The sequence below is a fragment of the Sprattus sprattus genome (assembly GCF_963457725.1).
Source record: "Sprattus sprattus genome assembly, chromosome: 19".
Lineage (NCBI taxonomy): Eukaryota > Metazoa > Chordata > Actinopteri > Clupeiformes > Clupeidae > Sprattus > Sprattus sprattus.
Window position 1 is genome coordinate 10,277,179 of NC_137917.1, and position 27,837 is coordinate 10,305,015.

The 27,837-nt window shown below is 39.9% G+C and overlaps 1 protein-coding gene across 1 annotated transcript; it reads right to left on the reverse strand.

Moving 5' to 3' along the window:
• Positions 1-1,047: 1,047 nt before the first annotated feature.
• On the reverse strand, positions 1,048-26,900 carry LOC308380124 (fucolectin-like; the record flags this gene model as incomplete). Its single annotated transcript, XM_080857395.1, has 4 exons — positions 1,048-1,198; positions 1,476-1,758; positions 11,448-11,643; positions 26,862-26,900. The coding sequence occupies 4 exons, from the start codon at positions 26,898-26,900 to the stop codon at positions 1,048-1,050; spliced, it is 669 nt and encodes a 222-aa protein (XP_080713521.1).
• Between the last annotated feature and the right edge of the window lie 937 nt (positions 26,901-27,837).

Here is a 27,837-nt window from a genome sequence, read left to right on the forward strand (position 1 = left end):
TTGGTCAGCTGGTGCACTGGCTTGGGTGCCGATTTCCATGCCCCCAAATCCCTGCACGCTCTCAGGCGTGAGGGTAGACGTGGCGATGTCCTCTGCTGCCGTCAGATCCTGGGTCGAGGCAGATCCACCTCCCGTGAAGCCACAAGAACGTGTGTTACCTTCCAGCTTGGATGTCCCACGTCTCCGGACGTCATTATAGCGTTTTCGGCAACGTTTTCGGGTGCCCCGTTGCAGAAACAATCACGGCAATATCTTGACATGCTTGCTTGACTTTGCTTACTTTTTGAGGGTTTCTCGTATCCCCATATATATATCTATCTCCCGGCTTTTTACAAAGCCATACAATAAATCAAATGTCACGCAGCTTCAATTAACCTGAATCATTTGGGTCAATGTGTAGGCTACGCTAGATGTATGCCTATTTTTAAAATATCTTGGATATGGATATCACAATGATTTCCTCAAGTGGTAAATACTTTATTTTCTTTGTAATTATATTAGCCTGACGATGTCATCAGGCTGGTATCCAGGCTATAATTATATATGGCTTGCCAAAAAATTGGTGTAAATCTCACGTCGGTCTCCTCGGCTGTGAACTTTTCCGGTCTTCCACCAGGTAATTCCGCCATCAAAATAACAAGCCGCTATGGACTATGCGCTCCTCGCTCTTAAAAGGAATGTGAGATGACGCTCGGATTGGTTTATTGCATAATACGCCCAAACCACACCTATGGCTGAGTAACCTCCTTTGGACCAACCCTTTTGACACTTGCGCTGGACGCAAGTGTGTTTTTTCCGCCGTTAAAATAGCAACTGCGCCATAGAGCCGCCCACACAGCTACTTGCGCTTGGCGCCGTCCTACTTGCGTTTCTGATCGGCAAGATAGGGCCCATTATCTGTAAGACTACCAGTAATTCTGTATTTTTAGTAACAAGAACAGATTCTATTTTTATAAATGAAAGTGTTGCCCATGACATGTTCAGCACAACAACACATTTGCTGTGTTTTGAGAGTAGTGTAAGCTATCCATCGCTTTTCCCTGGGCTTTAGTCCAGCAGTGATCCATATACCTCCACTTCACAGAGTGTCAGGTACTCTGCACGTCCAGGAATCACCACGGTAACATAGCGTCCCTCCATCCCATTACACTCAAAGGTCTCGGAAAATCCACCAGGAATAGAGGAGATTACAGCACACCTGAAAAGGATATTGTTTTTTTTAACGCACACTAATACTGGGTCTTTGAGCATACCCTATATCATTCTGTCATTGTTCTGTCATTGTTTAAGTATTCCAAATATTCTAGCACTGTCAGAGATTTTGTACGGAGTAACGGATGGCACAAGGTGCAGTTAAAAATAATGCATGCCAAGGATAACAATACAAAGGGCAGCATGTCAGCCCAGAGCTATACTTTGGTGTCAACATGGTGTTGGTGTTAGATATAGCCAGAAATTGAAATACCAATTCTTACCTGGGGTTGTTGATGCCATTGTTGTCCAAAGAATTTCCAATTCTGATTTCAGCTCCATTCAGTCTACTGGGAACACTATCCACAGTGTTGGTGATTATCACAGAGAAGACTTTATATTTTTGGAGCAAATCCACTCTCCACCAAGGGTTGAAATGAGATTTTGTGTGAGTACAGGAACCATGGTCATATATGCCGTCACGATTCCCATCAATGGCATTGGATGCAAATCCATATCCATGAAGGTCTGACTGAGTTGCTTTCCCTCTTAAAGCCACATTCTCACCTGCATAGAAACAATGAGAGAACTAAGACAAATGATCAACTGGACTAACAATTATGTACAGTTAAGAACCATGTCCTGTCTGAAGAGGTTGAGAATGTTTTTGGGCAATTCAATTGTATTCAACCAGGTTCCTCATCTCTCATTTACTGCTTTTCCTATGCTTACATCAAATCAGAATAGCTTGGCTTGTTTTCTGAACAGCTTTGACCATGCGCAGAAAATTATACTGTGTTTAGTTAACAGGAAGTAAATGCCTCTGGATCTTAAAGAAGAAATGTACTAAGATTCGTCTTCCATTTGATTTACCGAAAAATCTGATCAAGTGTGGGGATACTGAAAAACAATTGTAATTGTTCTTAAGCTTTTCAGTCTTGACAAAGACATGTGCAAAATAGTTTCAATATTACTACATTTGTATGCTTCCATTATAAAAACCTAAATATTGTGTGATATGTGTGATATATTTACAAAGACAATGCCTACCATTTGGTGCTAGATAGCCATACACCTCCACCTCACACAATGCCAAATACTTGCTGTTTCCAGGCAAAAAAACATTAACATAGCGGCCCTCCAACCCTTTATCCCAGCCGAAGGAGTGGGTTCTCCCAGCTGGGATAGAGGATATAACCTCTGCCCTGAAAGTGAAGTCAAGAGTTATAGTGTTTTGTGTGAAATATTCAGCGCTTTTATATGAAAACACATATGTACACATGTCAAATATTTAGCATCATTACATGAAAATAAAGGACCTTGTCTGAGTTTGTCTAATCATGATGAATCGCTTTAACAAGCATGCTAGGACAGAATATCTCTTCTTATTGATTCAATTAATAAATTGGTTGATTAATTACTTAATACATTGTTCTCCTTGTATAACATTGCAACATGAAAATGAACATGTAGTTTGGGTCAACCTAAAACCTGAGTGAAGCAGTTCTCTCAGACATATTGACTTTACAAACCACCTACTGCAATACAGAGTGTCAGAGGAAGGAGGCGGAAGAGTAAACAATATTCATTATCACTTTCTTTTGGCAGTATATGATAAGATAATAAACTATACATTTGCAGCTGCTCATTGAAACTGACCGTGAGCTTATGCATGAGAAATTCTGAAATAACTTTTCGACCTAGTCACTTTCAATCAGTTAACAACTAGAGCAAATGAGAATCTTACAATGGATTGTGATTGCCATTGTCCAGCAGGGAGCTGCCAATACGAATCTCAGCTCCGTTGATTCTCTCAGGGGCGTCGTCTCCTCTGTTGGTGATGGCCACTGAAGTAATAATGTACTGCTTCAGTAGATCAACCCTCCACCAGGGATTAGTCTGTTCATCAGTATGACTGCAAGATCCATGATAAAAATCTGAGTCACGATTTCCATCTATGGCATTTTGGGCAAGACAGTGCCCATCCAAAGGGTTTCCAAGCAAGTCTGACTGGGTGGCCTTTCCATACAATGCTACATTTCTAGCTGTAAAGAAATATTTTTCACAACAAAATGACTTGAACAACAACAGCGTATCATATGTAGTTTTCTTTGTTAATATGTGTGTAAGTAATGCAGCATTTTGCCATGTTATAATTATTGAAGCAAATTGTACCGATATCATCTTCTGATTAATTTTCATGAGTTTTACTTCAGGGGAATGTTGCAGTGGGCATAACAGTGAAGTTTCTGCATGCAGGTTTCCTATTATGCAGTGAGATTGCTGCTTTAAATGTGCATTCAATGAAATAATAAATACTATGTATAATTTAACATTGCCTTGTTTTATTATGTGCCATTAACAGAATAAATAAGTGACGGAGACAATTAGTCTGATGATTGTGACTGATGCTGTGCCTGTTGGGTCTGTTCTATATGGCTGTGTTAAAAACTGACCCATATCCGCTACCTGGGTTGACGCTTATTTGACACTTGAAACAACCCACGCGCGTACAAGAGGGTTTGGTCACTGAAACTGAAAGTAAACAACCAGCCGGCACTGCACTGGATGCAAACTTATTAATAAGCATTTTCAGAGGTCTAAAATATTGGTCCTAATTTAAGGCTTTAAATAAAAAGGAGAGCCCTTATTGCATGTGAAAGTAAAGTTATACGCCATTAAAAAGCTGAACATTATAAAATATGAGAAGTCATATTTCCAATGATGTGCGAACTGGAAAGACAGTGAATATCTGATCGGTCCGTTTACATGATGTTGCACTGGCAGGAATCCCGATTAATATCGGATTTATTTCCACATATGAATGGGGCCCGAATCAGAACTAAGAATATCCTATTCCATCTGCTTTCTTCCTGTTTATACGTACATAATACATATCCGTTCTGTGCCACGTGTGTGCAAAACATTGGAACTGGGTCACTTTTCACAGCTAATGTAAACTTAGCCTAAGAGATGACTGTCTGGAGAGCTGAAGGAGGAACTTAACCTTGACATGACATTGAGCATGACAGAGATCTTAGGGTTCCTCAAGCCTATCTATTTTTTGCAACTTTGCAATCATTTGCTATATCAGTCACAACAGTTTGATCAAATAAAGACTTGTTCGTTCTTGAGTGACAGACAATGTGATAAGCATCTGGTAAATAATTGATCACAGTTTGTCATTGTTTACCTTGAGGTAGTGCCATAACTGTCAATCCTGACACACCAAGGAAGATAATCAGGAAAAGTGTCTCCATTCTGGTTAGGAAAAAAATCTTTAAGGAGTCATCGCATGAGAAATATTCTCTGGAATGGAAATCAGTCTCTCCCTCTCTTTCTTTCACATATAGTTTTTTGTATCTGATGGCCTGATTATTCAAGTCTCAGCCACAGATATGACAGATGATGACTGAGTAGCCTAGAAAAGTTATTGTTATTCACAGCACTAGGTTTACAGCACTTTCTATATAACAACAGAACCAACACACACAGACATGCTAACACGCACACACACACACACGCGCACACACACACACACACACACACACACACACACACACACACACACACTGAGCTTTATGACTGATTGTTCCAGGTTAAACTCCTATAATAACTTTAAATTAACAATTAGAACTTGCACTCATTGCACTTTAGAATATTTCAGGTGTTCATTTTGTTTTTACATTCCTATGGATTACCTTGTGCATTTACATTTAATTAAAACGTAGATTGTCTCAGCATGATCATAATGGAAGTAATTTCCCTCTTACCTTGACATGGTCTGTTTCTTCTGATAGGTGTTGGAGACTAGTGTTACTCTGAAGAAGTGTTCAAGTGTCTTATGGCTTATAAGCTTTCCGATCTATTTAAACCTGTCAGCCAGATGTTATCGATTAACTAGTCCTTCCTAATTGAGGAAATTCTTGAAAATACGGTTGTCAAAAACAAGAAGCATACAGTTCATCAAAGAGATAATAGTAGTCACGTTCTCCCATGCCTCAGCAGCAGACAAAAGTGACCTTGTATCTAGCTATTCAGTCCGCTACTCTGATAAGATAAACACAAAGGGTACAATAAGGAAACATTTAAATTTTTATGTTGTCCAAAAGCCTTAATACAGAGACACACACACACACACACACACACACACACACACATACAAAGATTCACCGGAAATATAGTGCGGGAGATTTTACCGTGTCTTAAATAATTGTTTTTTTATTTGCTGGCAGTTTATGCTTAAACTTCACTTTGTAACACCAGCTGAATTCCAATAATAATCCAAAACAAATGCAAAGGAAAGTGAACAACATTTACTAACCCGTTTCTCTTTATCATGGTGTGTGTGTTATGTTGGTACTTCTGACAATAATAACCTATTGCTCACAAGTATGTAACTCTTTCAGGTGTTCTGTGATCCCCTCAACACCTGCTGGGAAGGGTCCCTGGGTTAGCGCTGTCGTTCCAGGATGGTCAGAGTACCTTACACTATTAAACTGAATAGCATCCATTCTGGCAAAATGCTACACTGTGAATACAAAACTCATCAACTAACATGTGATGGAAATATGGAGAGAATATTTAAAGGTTGGATTTTCAAAGTTCTCTGCAAAGTTCTCTGCGTGCAGGGATATGGGGGCATGGAAATCGGCACCCAACCCAGTGCACCAGCTGACCAAACCCAAGGTACATAAATAAAGTCCACATACACAGAGATGAGTTTACAAGATTTATAATAATACTGGCATGAAATAAATTTAACAAAGCCATACAATAAATCAAATGTCACGCAGCTTCAATTAACCTGAATCATTTGGGTCCATGTGTACGCTAGATGTATACCTATTTTTAAAATATCTTGGATATGGATATCACAATGATTTCCTCATGTGGTAAATACTTTATTTTCCTTGTAATTATATATGGCTTGCCAAAAAATTGGTGTAAATCTCTCGTGTAGACGAGAGAGGTAAAGTGTAGGCTACTGCGCAGCCAAGCACGTGTCCTTAAAATAGCGTTCTGAATACCCGCCACAGACTTTAGACATTGCGCCTCTGACATTAGACTAGCTTTTTTCTGGTCAATGGCGCACGGCGCACGGCGCACAGCGTTGTTTTGAAACTGCAAAATACCACTTGCGCCAGAGAAACGCCTTCTATGTTCCGCCCCGCCCATGTCGGCGAAAGTTCATTTCGACGCGCTCCTCTGGAGGGAAAATCCCGCTGTGCGCCGGGTGCAAGATAGGAATGATACATGCATCGGTGACAATGTCAATTGCGCTGGGTGCAAGATAGGGCCCATGGTCTGCTTCTTTTCATAGGTGTTGGAGAACTGTTTTCCTCTGGAGAAGTATTGATGTGTCATATGGCTTTGACGCCTTCTGATCTATGTAACCCCATCAGCCAGTTATTATCCATTAACAAGTCCTTTTTAATTGAGGAAATTCTAGGCCACTATCTAGATTGCTTGTAAATATGGTTTTCAAAAACAGGAAACATGAAGTGAATAAAAGAGATAATAGTAGCAAAGTTCTGCCATGCTTAAAAGAAAGAATTTTATTTCAGAGGTCCCCAATACAAACACACACACACATACATTACATTTTTGTTGTAAATACACATTAACCGTGACAAATATAAACGTGGTGCATGAAAACGGAACATTGTTCCAGCAAGAAGCATACAGACAATAAAGGAAGTCACATCAGCTGGATTTTCAGCCTTGCTCAGTGTCTTCAGAATATGTGCAACCTTGAATCTCTGTGAGTTACCCATTCTCTTTAATTCATCAGATACCACAGGTAGAAAATAGTGAGTTGATCAAAATGAATTCACCCTAAGTAAGTCTGACTTTCATAGACTGCAGAATTGAATGGAAAGCAAAGTAAGGATATCCTGGAAACACTTCAATGATTGTAAGGTCCTTTTATGTGTGCTTTTAATATGGATGTTACTTGATTGAGGGGTCTGATGTTAAAACACATGAAAAGCCTAGGTGGAATCTGTTACGAATTGGGGTTGGGGTGTGTGAACTCAATAGCACGACTCAGACACAAGGGGTAGAATGAAGAATAAACTTTACTGTCCAGGGTTCGGTACACGGTAATCAGTCAAAAGGCAGGCAAACAATCCAAAGGGGTAAGGCAAAAGAGAAGTCGAAATCCAGTACAGGGTTGGCAACACGACAAAACTTAATTACAACTGTGAACACGGAGGAACACTGAGAACACTGAGAACATTGAAACCGCTAAAAACACTGAGAACTAACACGCAACATTAATGACGAACCAGCAACGAGAGACAAGAACACAAGGACTATATATACACACACACAAACAGGTGAAAACAATCAAGGCAGGGCAGACAAGGAGACACAGGTGGACTAAACGAGGGGAATTAACAGGGCACAGGTGAAACCAATAAGACAAACAAACCAGGTGATTATTGGGAACAGGTGAGGGGTGGAGACACGGACAACAACAAGGGCACATGGCATACACAAACAAACACAGGGAAGCACATGGTGGAAAGCACATGGTGGGAACAAGGAATCACAAAGACTAGACAACAAAGATCACATGACACACAAGGGAGACAAACTAATAAACAGCACAAGCACAATAACAAGGGAAGGGCGTGAGGAGACAGACACGAGGAGACAAGGGTAAACAAACACAAAAGAAGGAACACGTGAGAACACAAGGGATACATACCATGAAACAAGACAGGGACAGAACACAGACCTCACAGAATCACTGGACCCATCCAAGTGCATTGATATATGTTCTGACGATATCAGGAAATGAAACCAGTGAACTCTTTCTACACATGTTTTTTGTTTGCATAGAAAGTTAGAAACTACCAAATATGAATATGACAAAACATTATATGAGTTTTTATTGTTTATATTGTATTATATTGTATTGGTTTGATGGGTGATCCCCCATTGCATGTCAGATATCCAATGGAAAAACTGCATAGAAACAGCAAAATATGAATGTGACAAAACATTATATGACTGTTTATTGTTTATATTGTATTGGTTTTCATATTAATGTTGGCTAAATTAGTGTATATAATGTTGGTTAAATTAGTTTATATCATGTTGGCTAAATAAGTGTGATACAGTGCCACTTGAAAGTATGTGAACCCCTTGAGCACTTCGTCTGATTAGACCCATGTACATTTACCCCAGATCCTGCCAGAGAGACCCGAAACTCTTAAGAGGTGATGTGTGGGTTGGCTTTTACCTGATTTATTCTTCTTCTGGTGCTTCTTGGTGATGGTCTTGATGGGCGTCCACTTCTAGGTAGAGATGCGGTCATGTTGAATGCCCTCCATTTCTAAATTTTTTGACTTGGATGGATGGATGGAGCTGGAATCTTTTGGAGATGGTCTTATAGTTTTCCCAAGACTGATGGGCTGGGTTTCAAAACACTCACACAACAAACATGAAAAGATAATGTACGCATCTCGTCAGATTATAAATATGTCATTCCTGTTTCTCACAATGTTACCATAGATGGTAACCGAAATGCCCACGGACACCTCGGCTCCTGCACAGACACTGCCTATCATGACACCTCAAGGTTGGGAGTTGATCTGCTGCAGAAATACAGAGTGGACTGAATGGAACTGAGTTTAGGGTTGGCAACTGCGTCAAAAAAGGTAGGAGACATTAACCCGGTGTAGATGGTGTGTTGGGTCACCACCCAGTTTGACATTGTTGTGGGATGCATGGTATTGCAAATTGTGTCTAAATAGGTTTGTGAGGTGGAGGTGAATGGATCACCACTAGACTAAAGCCCATCGATGCTGCAACAGATAACACAAATCATCCTCTGCAGACCTAGAAGACTGTCAGTGGATCACTGAATTGTCTGAAATCTATTATGTAATAATAAATAAATGTGTCACTCTAAATGGCTGAAATCAATTAAATATACTGTAGGCCCTATGTGTAAACAAATGTCCTATTCCTGTTCCTGTGTGTTAAAAAAGGGTTCATTTTGTAATGCCTATAAAAGTAAACAAACGCCAGTTTCCAGATTTGTGTCAGCTTTTGAAAATTAACACACAGGCAAGGGTTAACATTTCAGAGCAAGAAGCTCAGAAAGCAACACAAGTCAGGCAAAAGTCTGTCTACTCTTTTATTAAAAGGCGTAGGCAGCAGTTTTCCAATAAAAAAGACATTCCAACACACAGCAAAAATCTTTTACACAAAATGTTTAACCAAAAACAAACTCATCAGCACTCAAACTGAAAGTCTCACAGGAGAATATAAGGCACTGAAGATTCCTTCAAACTTACAATGCAGACCCATTAGGAACTCAGCAGGCACACTATGTGACATGGACACAGGTTTTCAATAACTGCAGCCAGCTTAATTAAACACTTCGCTACTGTTTTTTTTTTTTACAGATGATGCAAGGGATGTGGGCCACAGGTGACAGGTCGAATTCTAGAAGCTAGGGAACTGAAACCTGCTCTTTGGCGCAATCTGGTGGCCACACAGGATGTGAGGTAAACTTTACTGAAATAACAGTTGTTGTTTTTATTATTTTTGCAGAACTGTTCATAACTTAACTACACTACCTGAGAGGGACAGAGCTCAGACTCCCAGTAGGAAGGGCAAGAGTCGACATGACAAACTGAGAGAAGAAGTGAGAGTCACCATTCAAATTACTTGTCTTCCCAAAGGCAGGCCTGAAACTACTAGAATACAAGAAGTACCGGGCAGCTAGCAACAAAAGGTTCACTTCAAACAAACAGGACAGTTGACAAATTTAATTTTATAATGTCTACCTCCACTTGAAGTGAGCGTTCTAGAAGTGAACTATCTCTTGTAATACTTTTTGTCATTGATTTCAGCGTTTAATTAAATCAACAGTATGTATCAATTTACCACTATTTTTAGGCATGTTTTTATAGGAAACTAAAACTTTTGTCATCTTCAAATACATTTTTAAGGTAGGCTCATATGGTCATGTGAAGGACAGATACACACACCCGTCGTTCCTGTGAACTAGTTCTGTGATTCGAGTCAGACCACCGCACGGAAATGCAAGAAAAGCTTTCACAGCACGACATGCCAATTATGCTACTATACTACTATACTCCCTGGGCTTTAGTCCAGCGATGATCCATATACTTCCACTTCACATAGTGTGAGGTACTCTGCACGTCCAGGAATCACCACGGTAACATAGCGTCCCTCCATCCCATTACACTCAAAGGTCTTGGAAAATCCACCAGGAATAGAGGATATTACGGCACACCTGAAAAGGATATCATTTTGTATTAATGCACACTAATACAGGGTCCTTGACCATAACCTAAATCATTCTGTCATTCGTTTAGTAAGTATTCCCAATAGTCTAGTCTTGTCTAGTCCTTTGTCAACTCAGAGCTACTTTGGTGTCAACATGGTGATGGTGTTAGATATGGCCCGAAATGAGGACACCAATTCTTACCTGGGGTTGTTGAGGCCATTGTTGTCCAAAGAATTTCCAATTCTGATTTCAGCTCCATTCAGTCTACTGGGAACGCTATCCACAGTGTTGGCAATTATCACAGAGAAGACTTTATATTTTTGGAGCAAATCCACTCTCCACCAAGGGTTGAAATGACCTTCTGTGTGAGTACAGGAACCATGGCTATATATGCCGTCACGATTCCCATCAATGGCATTGTATGCAAATCCACTTCCAGCAAGGTCTGACTGAGTTGCTTTCCCTCTTAATGCCACATTCTCACCTGCATGGAAACAATGAAAGAACGATGACAAATGACCAGCTAGCCTAACAATTATGTACAGTTAAGAGCTATGTCTTTGCTGAAGTGGTTGAATATGTTTTTTTTTGGCAATTCAGTTGTTTTCAACCAGGTTCCTCATCTCTCATTTACAGCTCCTACTGTATATGTACATTACATAAGAGTAGCTTAGCTTGTTTTCTGGACAGAAAAAGTATACTGTATGTGTTTAGTTGACAGAAAGTAAAATGCCTCTTGATCTTAAACAAGAAATGTACTTAGATTCCTCTTCCATTTGTTTACCGAAAAATCTGATCAAGTGTGGGGATACTGAAAAACAATGATTTGTAATTGTTCTAAAGCTTTTCAGTCTTTACAAAGACATTTGCAAAATTGTTTCAATATTGCTACATTTTTACATGCTTCTATTATAAATGTAATAAAAACCTAAATATTTTATGTATGATGTGATATGTTTGCTATATTTACAAATACTGTTACCATTTGGTGCTGGATAGCCATACACCTCCACCTCACAAAGCCCCAAAGCCTTGTTGTTTCCAGGCAAAAAAACATTAACATAGCGGCCCTCCACCCCTTTATCCCAGCTGAAGGTGAGGGTTCTCCCAGCTGGGATAGAGGATATGACCCCTGCCCTGAAAGTGAAGTCAAGAGTTATAATGTTTTGAGTACAAATCTCAAATATTCAGCATCATTACATGAAAATAAACTACTTCCTCTGAGTTTGCCTTATTAATCGCTCTGAAAATCATGCCAGGACAAAATATCTCTAAAATATCTATAATTAATTTATTCATTGGTTGATTAATTACTGAATACAGTGCACTCCTTGCATAACAATGCAACATGTTACAAAATAAACATGTAGTTTGGGTCAAGGGAATAGGGTACATTGTACCTAAAACACAAAAAAAACTAAAAATCACTGTTACCTCAGTGAAGCAGTTCTCTCAGACATATTGACTTTTCAAATCACCTACCGTATTTTCCGGACTATACGGCGCACTTAAAAGCCTTTAATTTTATCAAAAAACAACAGTGCGCCTTACAATCGGGAGCGCTATATAGATTAATTCTGGATGCGCTCTGTCAAAATGTTTTAGTACGACTTTGGTAAACTACAAAGCCCGCCGTTTGCAGCATTACGGCTACCGTATTTTATATAAAACCTCAAACAGTACATTGCTTCTGACTACTGCTGGTCTATTTGCTGGTGACTCGGTGTTGAAAGTGCCTTCTCTACAGCTAGCTTGAAATGACAAGGGGCGCAGGGGACAGTTTACCTCTGGGTCTCCCAAATGGAACTTGTTAAGTTTGAATTTTCCTCTGCTAAAATAATAAACTAAGCCTACATGGTCATAGGCTAACTCATTATTCACGTTTTTGTCATTGACTTACTTTCACCACTGATGTTATGCTAGGCTTAGGCAAATTATCTCTGGTTAAAACTAGCTAACGTAAGCTATTCGCTAGCTAGCTAGACAGCTATCGTTATGGTGTTAATTATCGGACTGCGTGTGTTTTTGCCAAACGTTCACGTTGTCATTTTAATCCATTAGCTACTAAAATGAGCACATCGATTGTTAAACCATTATTAAACTTAGCATTTTGATTGTTTAACAGCATTGCCGATATTTGACAATGTTAGATAACTGACCTAGCAGCTACGTTAGGACACTGCCCTGTCAGCATAGTAATTTGCTATGGAGTAATGCTGGTAGCGTTGCTCTCTATCCATTAAATATGGAATGTATTTCACGTGTAGAACCTATTTAGAATGGCTGACCTTTCATAAAACGGCAGTGAAAGACAAGCCTGGAGACAAACAGTAAGCTACCTCTGCCCTAAAGGAGGGGGAAGTGTGAGAGCATATCAGCATGCTAACGTTATACGTATTAGCAGCGAGGCTAGCTAGCTACTATGTGTTTCTATGTGTTTTTGATGCTGATCTGCTGAAGCGGCACTGAGTGTTGACGACCCGGTGTGCGATATCTGTGCTGCTATGACGAAAGCAAGGGCTCAAAAGCGTCTGGCGTTCTGGGAGCGTACCGACGCGAGGAGGACGACTCCAGCGTCAACCGGGGAGGTTTCCCCTGTAGGTCCCTCCGGCCCCAGGCCGTTTAGTGTCCGGCAACTGCCCTGTGGCTGCAGCCGGTCGGGACAGCCTGTCTCCCTCCCCCTCTCCTGCCCTCTTTGTCAACCCAAACCCTAAGTGACGGCGCGCGTGGGCCCGAATTTATGGGCTCCTGAGGGGCTGGGCTCAGGACACAACGCGACGTCTCTCTGCCTATCGGCATGAATGAATAAGTTCTTTGATTGTTCCGTGAACCTTGGTCAAGTCCCATTTGTTATATCTGTTCCCTGCTAAGGTAACTGAGGTTACGTAAGTAACGAGACGTTTTTACATTTGCAGCTGCTCATTGAAATGGACCATGGGCCTATGCATTAGAAATTCTAAAATAACCTTTGGACCAAGTCACTTTCAATCAGTTAACAAATAGAGAAAATGAGAATCTTACAGTGGATTGCGATTCCCGTTGTCCAGCAGGGAGCTGCCAATACGAATCTCAGCTCCGTTGATTTTGTCCGCGCAGCAGTCTCCTCTGTTGGTGATGGCCACTGAAGTAATAGTGTACTTCCTCCATAGATCAACCCTCCACCAGGGATTACTCTGTCTATCAGTATGTGTGCAAGATCCATGATGGTAATGTGGGTCACGATTTCCATCTATGGCATTTAGGGCATGACCTTCCCCTGAATAGGGGTTTCCAATCAGGTCTGACTGGGTGGCCTTTCCGTACAATGCTACATTTTTAGCTGTCAAAGAAAAATTGATTTCACATCAATAATACTTGAACAACAACAGTGTATCTTATTTTATTTTATTTTTTGATATGTGGGTAAAAAATGCAGAATTTTGCCATGGAAAAAATATTGAAACATATTTTTATAAGCAACCTGTACTGGTATCATCTTCTAACTAGAAAATGCATTTCCTGAAGGAAATACCAGTGCATGAAATGCAAAAGTTAAGAAAGGAAGAAGAAAAGAAAGAAGGGTGAAAGAAGGAAAGAAGAAAGGAAAGAAGAGTGGAAGAAGGAAAGAATAAAGGAAAGAAGAGTGAAGAAAGGAGAGAAGAGAGGAAGAAGGAAAGAAGAGTGAAAGAAGGAAAGAAGAAAAGAAAGAAGAGTGAGGAAAGGAAAGAAGAGTGGAAGAAAAAAAAGAAAGAAGAGTGAAAGAAGGAAATCATAGTTGAAGAAGGAAAGAAGAAAGGAAAGAAGAGTGAAAGAAGGAAAGAAGAAAGGAGAGTGAAGAAAGGAAAGAAAAGTGAAAGAAGGAAAGAAGAGTGGAAGAAGGAAAGAAGAGTGAACAAGAGTGAAAGAGAAAAAGAGAGTGAAAATATTGAAAAAAGGAGATAAAAATGGAGTGAAGAAGAAGTGTGTGAGAGAAAGTAGACTGAGAGGGATAGAGAGAAAGATGGAGAGATGGAGAGAGAAAAAAGTAGAGAATGGAAGGTGTCTTAATGTTCCTAGTTACAGTTAAATTGAGAGGGACAGAGAAGAGGTTCCTTGGATTTGGCGCAGGTGTCAGTGAAGCACAGGTGCAAGCCAGTTTAAAGACCCTATTATGATGTCATAATGCCCCAATGTAAGTCAATGGAAAAATTTAGATTCGTTTTTATTTAATATCTTAAAAAGTATAAAGTTTAGAAAAGTGAAAAATGCATAGCATAAGTGTCCTTTACAAGACCTACGCGACAAAGTTTGAATGAAGTTTCTACGTTAAGCGGTTCGGGCTGAATTAATCGCAGAAAAAGGTAAGAAGAAGAAGAAGAAAATGCCTAGGAATAACAATACAGGGCATTTCATGCACTGTAATTAATTTCCATCGTCTATGGCCATTTGAAGGACAGATAAACACACTTGTCATTCCAACTAGCTGTATGCACTATGCAGTTCTGTCGTGCCCAATGAGGAAGCATTAAAAAGCTTTCACAGCCCTACTTCGCCAACTATATTGCCAAAAGAAAAGTGTTACCATGCTAGCAGTGCCAACTGTCCTGTTGTTGGTGTTTGTAAGTGTAATGGCTATGTTCCTTGTGCAGTTTGTCCTCTCCTGTCCTATCTGTAGCTCTGGGCAGCTGTACTACATCTGATTGCTCAATGAGGTGCCTATGGCTCTGGGAATTTTAACAGGTTGCTTAACAGGTCTGGTGTCTGCAGTAGAAGAGAGACTTCTTGCTTGGGGACTGCCGGGCTTCATACTTCTCAGTCATGGATTTCATTTAGTGTTGCTGTTGCGTTTTGACTGTTATTTGTAGTCTTAATTTAGTGTCTTGGTTGTTTATAGAGCTATATATTAATAAATCCCATGGCATGGGTTTGGTGAGTTTTACTTGAAGGGTGGAGTGTTGTTCGCCCTATAGGGCCACCCAAGGGCATAACACTGAGGTTTCTGCATTCCTGTTGGCAGTTAGATTGCTAATGTTTGACCAGAACTCCTCAGTGCTGCTTTAAATATGCATTAAATAAAATAATAGCCTAAATGCTCGGTATAATTTTGCATTAGGTTTTTATTATGTTTCATAAATCACTAACTAGATAAGTGACAGAGACAATGAGTCTGATTGTTGGGACTGATGCTGTGCCTGTTCGGTCTTTCGGATTGATTTCCACATATAAATGAGGCCCAAAACGGATCTGAGATTATACGATTCCATGTGTTTTTTCCTGTTTACACGTTCATAATACACATCCTGTGTGTGCCACATGTAAGCAAAATATCAGAAATGGGTCACCTTTCACAGGCAATGTAATCGCAGCATGAGTGTCTGGAGAGCTTAATGAGGAATTTACCATGACATGACATTGAGCATGACAGAGGTCTTAGGGTTCCTCAAGCATATACATATATATATATATATATACTGTATATACAGTGGGGAAAATAAGTATTTGAACCCCTACCGATTTCGCAAGTTTGGCCACTTGCAAAGAAATGTGTGATCTAGAATTGTATTGGTAGGTGTATTTTAACAGTGAGTAACAGAATATCAACAAAAAAAATCAGAAAACTGCATTTTATAACATTTATGACTTTATTTGCATTTGATGCAAAAAATAAGTATTTGAACCCCCAAGCAAACAGCAAGAATTCTGGCTCACAATGACCAGTTATGTGCCCAAGGAACACACAGATTAGTCCTCATTAGGTCTAACAAGGTACACCTGATCTCAACTGGTGACGTTTATAAAAGAAACCTGTCCAAAGAATCATACTTCACACCTTCAACCTAACCACCATGGGCAAGACCAAAGAGTTGTCCAAAGACGTCAGAGATAAGATTGTAGACCTGCACAAGGCTGGAATGGGCTACAAAACCATTGGCAAGCAGCTTGGTGAGAAACAGACAACTATTGCTGCGATTATTCGTAAATTGAAGCAACACCAAACAAATGTTAATCGCTCTAGGTCTGGGGCTCCATGCAATATATCCCCTTGTGCGGTATCAGTGATCATTCGAAAGGTGCAGAATAACCCCAGAACTACACAGTGAATGATCTCAAGGCAGCTGGGACCACAGTCACCAAGAAAACCATTGGCAACACACCACGCCGTAATTTTTTGAAGTACTGCAGCACTCGCAAGGTCCCCCTGCTCAAGGAAGCGCATGCACACTTGAATGATTCTAAGGAGGATTGGGAGACAGAATGTGGTCAGATGATACCAAAATCAAGCTGTTTGGCATTAACTCGACATGCCGTGTTTGACACGGGGGGATGCTGAATATGACCCCAAGAGTACATTATACCCACCATCAAGCGGAGGTGGAAACATTATGCTTTGGAGCTGTTTCTCTGCCAAGGGATACAGGACGACTCCACCGCATCAAGGGGACTATGGATGGGGCCATGTATCGTGGAATATTGGGCTTGAACCTCATTCCCTCATTCCCTCCCATTGCAAACGCAACCTTAAAGATTTGGAGAGGATCTACAAAGAGGAGTGGACCAAAATCCCTCCTGAGATGGGTGTAAACCTGGCTACCAACTACAAGAAACGTCTGTGCTTGCCAACAAGGGTTATTCCACCAAGTACTAAGTCATTTTTGTCAGTCAGTTTTGCTAGGGGTTCAAATACTTATTTTTTGCATCAAATGCAAATAAAGTCATAAATGTTATAAAATGCATTTTTCTGGAATTTTTTTCTTGATATTCTGTTTCTCACTGTTAATATACACCTACCATTACAATTATAGATCACACATTTCTTTGCAAGTGGCCAAACTTGTGAAATCGCCAGGGGTTCAAATACTTATTTTCCCCACTGTATATATATATTAGTGCTGTCAGTTTAACGTGTTATTAACGGCGTTAACGCAAACCAATTTTAACGCCGTAAAAATTATTATTATTTTTTTTTATAAACGTTCTTTTTGGCCTCGCAAACTGTGTAGTAGGCTAACGTTAGGTTTGAGAGAATGGTGAGCGCGATACGCCGAAATGGATGATAAAAAGCGTCTGAATAGAAAGTTTACCTTTAAAGGTTATGTTGTGCAAAAGCGGCGAGCTTCACTGTTGTCTGTAAGCACAGAAGAAGTAGGCTTACCTTTTATTACCTTACTGTTACGGTTCATTGGTCTTTTAAATAAGAGGCCTGACTTCTATGTTCACAGCAAACTTGAAAAAAAAGAAAATATTAAGCCATGGTTTAACTGCACTATAGGCTGAGTCCTTGTTTATCTGAAATATGCACTTTATAATTTTATTTTGTACCGCCCCGTTTGGCAATGTTGTTTTTCAATAAAAGAAAACATTGCATAAAGAAAGCCAATCCACTTTTTTCATGTTGATAAGAGCATTCAAATAAAATAAAAATGATGGAAAAAAATAATTGAAAGGACATTTAGAATAGATACAAATTTGCGATTATTCGCGATTCATTTTGAGTTAACTATGACAAAAATGTGATTAATCGCAATTAAATATTTGAATCGTTTGACAGCAGTAATATATATATGTGTGTGTTTCATTTGCTATATCAGACACACAATTTAACAGTTTGTTATCATGACAGACACTGTGATAAGCCAAAAAAAAAAACTGTTTGTTGCTGTTTACCTTGAGGTAGCGCCATAACTGTGAATCCTGACACACCAAGAAAGATCAGGAAAAGTGTCCCCATTCTGGTTAGAAAAATAACCAAACTTATAGCAGTCATGGCATGAGAAATATATGGAATGGAAATCAGTCTATCCCTCTCTTTCTTTCACATATGGTTTTATATCTGATGGCCTCATAATTGAAGCCTGAGCCACAGATATGATGACTGAGTAGCCTAGAATAGGTATTGTCATTCACAGCACTAGGGTTACAGCACTATGTACTGTATCTAACAACAGAACTAAACAAAAAGAAAAAACATCAAATAAATAACATGTTATAAAACGGAACAGCATGCATAGGAAAATTATCCCTGGTAAAGTGCTACACTGTGAATAAAAAAAACGTTACAATTATTTTGTACATGTGATATAATGTGGAAATATGGAGAGACTATTCTTTCACTCACACACACACACACACACACACACACACACACACACACACACACACACACACACACACACACACACATGCACGCACACATACACAAACACACATGCACGCTCACACACAGACACAGACAAACACAGGCACACACAGACACACACACGTGCATGCACAAACTGAGCTTGGTGACTGATTTTTCCAGGTAAAACTCCTATAATACTGTAACAATAACAACACTTAAAACAGTCTACTTCAGAATATTTCACTTGTTGCTCATTGCTGTTCATTTTGTTTTTGACTATGGAGTGCCTTTTACATTCAAATGTAATTAAAACATAGATTGTCTCTGCATGGACATAATGGAAGTAATTTCCTTCTTACCTTAACATGGTCGTTTCTTTTGGAGTTGGAGACTTGTGTTTCTCTGAAGAAGTGTTGAAGTGTTGTATGGCTCAGAAGCTTTCAAACCTATTTAAATCCCATCAGCCAGTTGTTATCCATTAACAAGTCTCTCTCAATTGAGGAAAAATACAGTCATCAAAAACAAGCATACAGTTCATAAAGAGATAGTAGTCAAGTTCAGCCATAATCCAGCAGCAGTTTGACTTTGTATCTAGCTAGCCAGTCAGCTATTCTGATCAGATAAACACAAAGGGTACAATAAGGAAACATTTTTATTTTGATGTTGTCCAAAAGCCCAAATACAGAGACACACACACACACATTCACCTGAAATATAGTGGGGAAGATTTGGAGATTTTACAGTGTCCATCATATTACAAATTGTGTAAAAATAGGTGTTTTTTTTGTTGGCAGTTTGTGCTTAAACTTCTCTTTCTAACACCACCTGAATTGGCTCTGTGGACTTGAAATATCATATAATATGTGACCGTGAAATAATCCATACCTAAAATGAAGGAAAGTGAACAACATTTACTAACACTTTCCCCTTTCTCATGGTGTGTGTGTTATGTGAGTACTTCTGACAATAATTTCTAATTTACCTTTTCTTTTCTGAGTATTAAGGGCCGAGGTGGTATAAGTTATAGGAAAACGTTGCATAAATGTCAATGTCAAATGATACAAACATTATTTTATTTGTATGTGTTTATCACAGATATATCAGAGAGCCAAGATTTTAATTTAGAAACCAAGACCTCTAGAAGAAAGTCCCCCCTCCACGTCACAGTTCGGGCCACAAGTGGGCTGTTTGTTAGACAGGAGAAGACAGAAGACAAAGGTTAATGAAAAACCAGTTAGATATTCTGATCAGATAAACACAAACGGTACAATAAGGAAACAATTTTATTTTTATGTTATTCAAAAGCCCAAATACAGACACACACACACATTCAAACATTCACCGGAAATGTAATCAGGAAGATTTTAATATTTTGCAGTGTCCATCATATTGCAAACTGTTTAAAAATAGGTGTTTTTGTTTGCTGGCCGTTTATGCCTAAACTTCACTTTGTAACACCACCTGAATTTGCTCTGTGGACTTGCAGTAACATCTAATATGCGCTTGTGAAATAATGCCTACCAAAAAGGAGACGGTGGTACAGGACAGGAGGTAGAGAAGTTGTATAGTAATCAGAGGGTTGCTAATTCAATTCCCTGTCGCAGCGTCCTTGAGCAAGACACTGAACCCCTAATTGCTCCTTATGTGCAGTGTGCCGTCAGTGTAAAATGTGTATACATCGTTGTAATAAAGCGTCTACAAAATGAAATGTAAAAACAAAGGACAGTGAATGACATTTACTAACACGTTTCTCTTTACCATGGTGTGTGTCTTATGTTAGTACTTCTAACAATAAAAACCTATTGCTCACAAATATGTAGCTCTTCAGGGTGTTCTGTGATCCCCTCAATCCCTGCTGGTGAGGGTCCCATGGGTTAACGTTGTCGTTCCAGGATGGTCAGAGTGCCTTATATATATATCTACTGTGTGAGGGGAAAGTGTATGCAGAATACAAAAGGAGTGATGTGCAATGCATTGACTAACTACATGAGCTTGTGTGCTCTACATTTATACATTGTCCTTGTAGCCTGCTGCTTAACAAAAAGGTCATCGCATTGAGAAATATTGTCTGGAATGGAAATCATTCTCTCCCTCTCTTTCTTTCATATAGGGTTTTATATCTGATGGCCTCATAATTCAAGTCTGGGCCACAGTCATGATGACTGAGTAGCCTAGAATAGGTATTGTTATGGGGTGGGATTTTTCAAAGTTCTCTCTCTCTGTCTTTCTCTCTCTGTCTTTCTCTCTCTCTCTCTCTCACACACACACACACACACACACATACACAAACACACATGCACACACACACACACAGACAAACACGCAGAGACAAACACACGCACATGAATGCACACACTGAGCTTGATGACAGATTTTTCCAGGTAAATATCCTGTAATTACTATAAATAAACATTTAGAACCATCTACTTTAGAACATTTCAGTTGTTGTTCAATGTTGTTCATTTAGTTTTTACATTACTTTGGAGTACCTTGTACATTAAAATGGAATTTAAAAAATGGATTTGTCTCCGTTTTGACATTTTTTCATAAGTGTTGGGGATTTGTTTTCCTCTGGTGAAGTATTGACGTGTCTATGTAACCCCACCAGCCAGTAGTTATCCATTAACAAGTCCTTCTTAATTGAGGAAATTCTAGGCCACTATCTAGATCAGTGGTTCTCAACCGGGGGTACGCGTACCCCTGGGGGTACGTGTAGGTAGTCCAGGGGGTACGTGAGATTTTTAAAAGATATATTCCAAATTAGCCTCCATTCAAAAATCCTTTAAAAATAGTTATCTCCCTCTGGAACGAAATACTGTTTTCTGATTGGCTAATGGGGTGTACATTAAGTTCGTATAACCGGACACCTTGGACGTAGTTCCAGTAGAAACGTTAAATCGCCGTTCCATATCAATGCTCTTGAATGGTTACCATTGACAACCAACGTAACGTTTATTTTTTGACAGCTAGGATAATTTGAACCAAGATGGCGGCGTTTTGGGACAAGTTAGTGGGCAATGTTTTATGTCAATTAAGCTGTCTACACGACTTTTTATATGTCTAAATTGACTCGGTTAGTTGTTTATGTTCTACACGAATGTTGTAGAATATTGTAATTCTTAACTGAAAGTCTCTAATATTATTTGTAGGCGGCTGTTAGCGCTTAGAAAAAAAACCCATTGAAACAGATGTTAGCTCACGGCTAACTAGCCGGCTCGATTGTGAGCCTTCGACCAAAATTACTAAACTTGACCTCCCTGTTGCTCTGTCCAACTTCACCATCAACGGAAACGTGGAGTTCAACTGTAAATAGTAAAACCTTATGAACAATACCTGTGTCCGTGTGTCCGTTTACTTACAGAGGTGAGCTCATGAGTGTCACTTTGCAGCAATGCCCGGGGAAACTAAAGGTTCAGTTCCACGCACTACTTTCTCACTACTTTCTCTAACGGGAGCACTAGGCTTCAAATCAAGAATTCATCAGGTTATTATGCATATTACATTTCCTAAAGATAAAGGAAATTCTAAATAATAATAATAATAATAAAAACATTTTTGGATGTTGTAAACGGGAGATAAGCGGGATAACGGCCTCCGAGCTGTCCAGTTCTACGAAGTTAATGGACTTCTGCGGACCAACACCACTCCGCTCCGCGTCGTGGTGTTCTTTGCCCCGCAGCGTCCATTAACTTCGTAGAACTGGACAGCTCGTCGGCCGTTATCCCTTACTTATTATACGGCTATTCAGAATGTTCAGTTGATTTGTATGGGCCATAGCTATGTGGGTTAAATGTCTGCGTTCGCAGGTTTGTAGTTCCTTGATTTTCACTGCTGCGAAAAGTTTATATCCGCTGTCATTGGCAACGGCTTTTGTGCTTCTAATTCACATCTTTCATATCAGTAGTAGTCCGGTAATTGAACGTAACGGAAAGTCATTGAAACTTGAAGTCAGAAGGCGGGTTGCTGCGCATTTGCGTGTAGAACTATTTTTTTCTTAGGGAAATCACGGAGGAATGTCTTCTATCGTTTTGGCAACTGACTGTAGCCTATAATAAGCGCGATTTGTTCGCGAAAACATGGAAGCTGAACACACACACAACTGTGCTGCACACAGATATGCGATGGCTCTCTCTCGGAATACTTAACCGGCTGTTGGAATTACGATCTGAGTACAAACCTTTCTGAACAAGCACAGATCTCCCCATGCATGCCACACAGACTGGCTTGCAAATATGTGCTATCTGGCAGATATATTTAGCAAATTGAACGAACTGAATATGTATGCAGGGAAAGGACACCAGCATTTTAAACCTGTATGACAAGGTGGGAGGTTTCCTGAAGAAAGCAGAGCTGTGGAGAAGAGCCAGGGGAATTTCACCTGCTTTCCTCAGGTGGATGATTTTCTCTCTAGTGAGGATGCGGACAGAGCTCCTGTCAAGTTGGTCATCGTGGGACATTTGACCAATTTGATTCGAAATTTAAATTTTCGAATGTCTTACTTTCCTGGCATGGAGGAGAAATCTACACAGCTGGATTGGGTGAGAAACCCATTTCTCTTGTCCAAAGCATATGGAAGCAAGCTACCTGTCACTAATCAGGAAAGACTCCTGTAAGTGTAATCTGACTGGCCTCCAGATGAAGTTTGCCAAATCCACACTCACACAGTTTTGGATGTGTGTGAAGCAGGAGCACCCTGACCTGGGAGAGAAAGCTTTGGAGCAGCTACTACCCTTTTACTCCTTATATTTATGTGAGGCCTCCTTCTCTGCAATGACTGTGATCACAACAAAGCAGAGAAACAGACTGTGTCTGGAGAAGAGCTTGATCACAGCAGTTGCCTTCCTGCCACCAAGACTGACAGGTTTTCAGTGAAGCACAAGCACAAGGTTCTTACTAAAATGTAATTGCAAACGCACTCAGTTAAATGCAACAATGTTCAATGTTCAATATTCAGTGTTGACAGTTTAATAAATAAGAAAATGATGGCATAGCGCTGTGAATTACATATTCTTTTAAATCAAAAATGCTTTGCGCTGCTTAGGGGGTACTTGGCTGAAAAAATATTTCACAGGGGGTACATCACTGAAAAAAGGTTGAGAACCACTGATCTAGATTACTTGATAATATGGTTGTTAAAAACAGGAAGCATACAGTGAATACAAAAGATAGTAGTAGCCCAGTTCTGCCATGCTAAAGGACCTCAACAACAGTCTGACCGTGTCTAACTAACCAGTTTGCTATTTTGATCAGATAAACACAAAGGGTACGATAAGGACATTATTGTATTCAGTGGTCCAACCACACACACACACACACGTCAGTGTCCATGATATTGCAAATTGTAGTCACATCTTATATGTGACTGTGAAATAATCCATACCAAAAATGAAAGAAAGTGAACAACATTTACTAACATGTTCCTCTTTACCATATTGTGTTCTGTGATCCCCTCAACCCCTGCTGGGAAGGGTCGCTGGGCTAACATGGTTAAGGCCTTTTTATGCTACTCCGTACGACACGTTTTTGGGCACATAGGAACGCCTTCAGGTAGCTGGAACGTAAGCCTTCAGGTAGGCTTCACTACAACATCACAGATAAAAGCAGAGGTGTGTAGCAGTGGTGGCTGCTGACTAATTTTTTTACTGAAGCGCACCCCCACCACTACCACCACCACCTTTAAAATACACCTTTTCGTATTTCTTATTTAACTCTTCTTTTTCTTATTATTAATTGCCGAGATGGTGTAATATAGTAAAAAACATTGCACAAATGTCAATGACAAATGTATAACAGATCAGAGACAAACAGATTTTCATTCAGAAACCAAGACCTGTATGGGTACACAAAGGGTACAAGAAGGAAACAATTTGTATCAGTTGCCCCAATACACACACACACACACACACACACACACACACACACACACACACACACACACACACACACACACACACACACACACATTCAAACAGTAACCGGAAATATAAACAGGAAGATTTTTTTTCAGTGTCCATGATGGTTTCTTGAGAAAGTGAGATTATAGCTGTTTAATGAAGGCAGTGATTGATCAGAGTTTTGTATCAATTGTGTTCATGACCAGAAAGTGCATAATGCTGGAAAATGTATTTTTACTCTAAATCAGGTAATTATTTTGATGGTGTCACGGACGTCAGGCTAGAACCCGGGGAAATGAAAGTCCAGAGCTTGACGAGGGAGCTGGAAGATAAGGTACACGAGGTGACCAGACAATAACTGAGGGGAGTGATGAGTTTAAGTAGACTGGTGGAGGGAGTGACTTTTGGCAATCGAGGGACTGGGAATGTGACTGAGGCAGGTGAGTTGAATCAGGAGGGGGCGTGGCAGGAGTAGAGCTCAGTGCTGACTTTAACTTCTACTCAAGTCATTATTTTCTTATAGAGTAAGTAACAATACATATTATGAAGTAACAATACATTTACTTTAGTATAGCGTTTGCCTATCCTACCCACCTCTGGTTAAAAGTCTTATGTAGGCTGTCTGATCTATTTTCAGAGTTTCAAAAATGAAAGGTATACCTATAATGTGCAGTCCTAATATCATTTCTGGAAAAATACATTAATTTACTTGAACCCAATCCATTTTGAATTTGTCTACTCAATATTGCCGCTACATTAAATATATAACATCTCCTACCGGTGTAACAATTAAACAACCAAGGCTTATGATATCCAGAATATTCTGCCCTCTTGAGATGATTACAATTAATGGATGTAACAGATATTATTCACTTTATTCATAATTTTCTTTTCCCACCCTCTTTCCTTTACAGGTTTAACAGGAATGTGCTCTCCCTTCTGGTAAGTTTGTAGATTGACAGACCAGTCCTGGGTCTTTCTGCTTTTTTTTTTTTTTTTAAAGATTACATTATTGTCATTGTGCAGAATATGGGTACAAAGTCAATTACAGATAAGTGCAAGAAAAGTAAGTACTAGAGCATAAGTGATGATAGATAAAAATCGTACAATATGTAACATTCAAGTTCGAGTCCAGTGCCAACCCGCGCATGTCCACATAACGCAGGTTACACATACCGAGAAGAAGGACAGAGCTAGAGAATAGAGGGTGCAAATGTAAGGTTATAGGTCCAGTGTGAACAGCATTATGTACATTTGGCTAAGTATGCTGATGTAAACAACATATGTACAGTTGGTTATATGTACAGTAACATTATTTGAACGAGGTTAAGACTGCAGAATATGAATATAAAATAACACAATTGTTAAAGTACTGTACACTGTGCAGCAATGAGTGCAATGATGTTAAAGTTCAGCAGGGTAACAGCCTCAGGGAAAATGCTCCTCCTAAACCTACTGGTGCGGGAGCAGAGTCTCCTGTAAAGCCCGACAGGAGGAGGGTGAAAAGTCCATGTTTAGGATGAGAACATCCTTGATGATGTTTCTCTGTCTGCCTAGGCAGCACTTGTGAGTGGGTGCTGGTGATGCACTGGGTAGTTTTTACCAACCGCAGGAGTGGTTTACGGTCAGATGCGGAGCAGTTGCCATAACACACTGAGATGCTGTTTGTGAGTATGCTTTCAATGGTACAGCGGCAGAAGTCAACCAGTCACATGGGACACAGTTGAGCTTTCTCAAGCCTTTGTAGGAAGAAGCTGAATGGGTTCAGGTAATAGAGCAGTATTCCAAGTCTGTGGTTTATTGACTAAACCAGATAATTTAACTCTGAGTAGGTGATAAACCTCCTGATATTAAGAATTAAGTCATACTCTTCCATTAAGAGGTTAACAACTAACTCTGGGTAAATGTATCTGGGTTAGTCACTATGCCATGTGCTTGGAATACCCCCCAGGTAAGATCATCTGAGATGTGGATGCCTAGGAACTTGAAGCTTGAACCAAGCTCTACTACAGCTCAGTTGATGTAGAAGGGTGTGTGTGAGTGCCCCCCAACTCACCGGAAGTTCATGATTATCAAATCACACAGGATTAAAAGGCAATCTCTAGAAAGACCAAAGGGGCTTGCTGGCTTGGCTTTGCCCAATTTTATATATTATTATTGGGCCTGTAATATCCAGAAAATATTGTTCTGGATGGAGGACTATCAACCTGACAGCAGTGAGGCCTGGATACATCTTGAGTGCACAGGTCCACTTGGGCTCTGTCTTATGCGCTCCTACCACTCCGACCCCTCAAACCAGACTTTTCTCCAACCCAATTGTCCTTAACTCAGTTAGAATCTGGTTACAGTTTAAAAGACATTTCAACCTGTCTACAATGTCAATTCACTCCCCAATTGTCAATAATTACAATTTCCCACCCTCTACCTTGGACTCAGCTTTTAAAATCTGGATGGCAAAAGGCATTACCTCCACACTTAGCCTATTTTTTCAGGGCAAATTTGGATCATTCACACAACTCTCTGAGAAGTTTGACCTGCCAAAATCACATTTTTTTTTAGATACCTCCAAGTAAGACATTTTGTGCAGAAAAACATTGCTTAATTTCCAAATCTACCATCAGATAACGCTGACAATGTTCTCTCTTTGTCCCCACACCGTAAATTCTTAATTTCAGTCCTTTACAATCAAATCTGCAACATCTCCCCCCAATCACTGCAAGAAACAAGAACACTTTGGGAAGAAGACCTAGGGGAAGTAATGAGAGAGGATCAGTGGGAGGCTGCGCTAGACTTTGTACACACACCATCCCCATGCGCTAGACATAGTTTAATTCAACTTAAAATCCTCCTGAGAGTTCACTGGACCAGGGCTAAACTTGCCAAAATTTTCCCTGATGCTGACCCATCCCCGCTGTAAAAGTCAACCAGCTGATCACATGCATATGTTCTGGTCTTGCCCTCTCCTCAGAACATATTGGGCAGACATCTTTCATGCTTATTCAACAATGTTTGCTGTGGTCATCCCTCCAAACCCAATATGTGCCATTTTTGGCTTTACCGATGAAACACGTTCTCTCAAGGGCAGGGCCTATGTTGTCATAGCTTTCACCTCTCTGCTTGCCAGACGTCTGATACTACTGTTATGGAAAGAAAAAACACCACCCACATTCAGTAGATGGATTAGAGACACCATGTCTCTCCTGAAACTGGAAAAAATCAGATATACTCTGAAAGGTTCCATACAGAGGTTTGAGAGAACCTGGACCCCTTTCTTGTCATACTATGAGAGCATACAAAGCCCACTACAAGAGACAGATTAGATGGCAACACCCCCCCCCCCCCCTTTTTTTTTCTCTCTTTCTTTCTTTCTTTCTTTCTTTCTTTTCTTTGTTTTGTCTTGC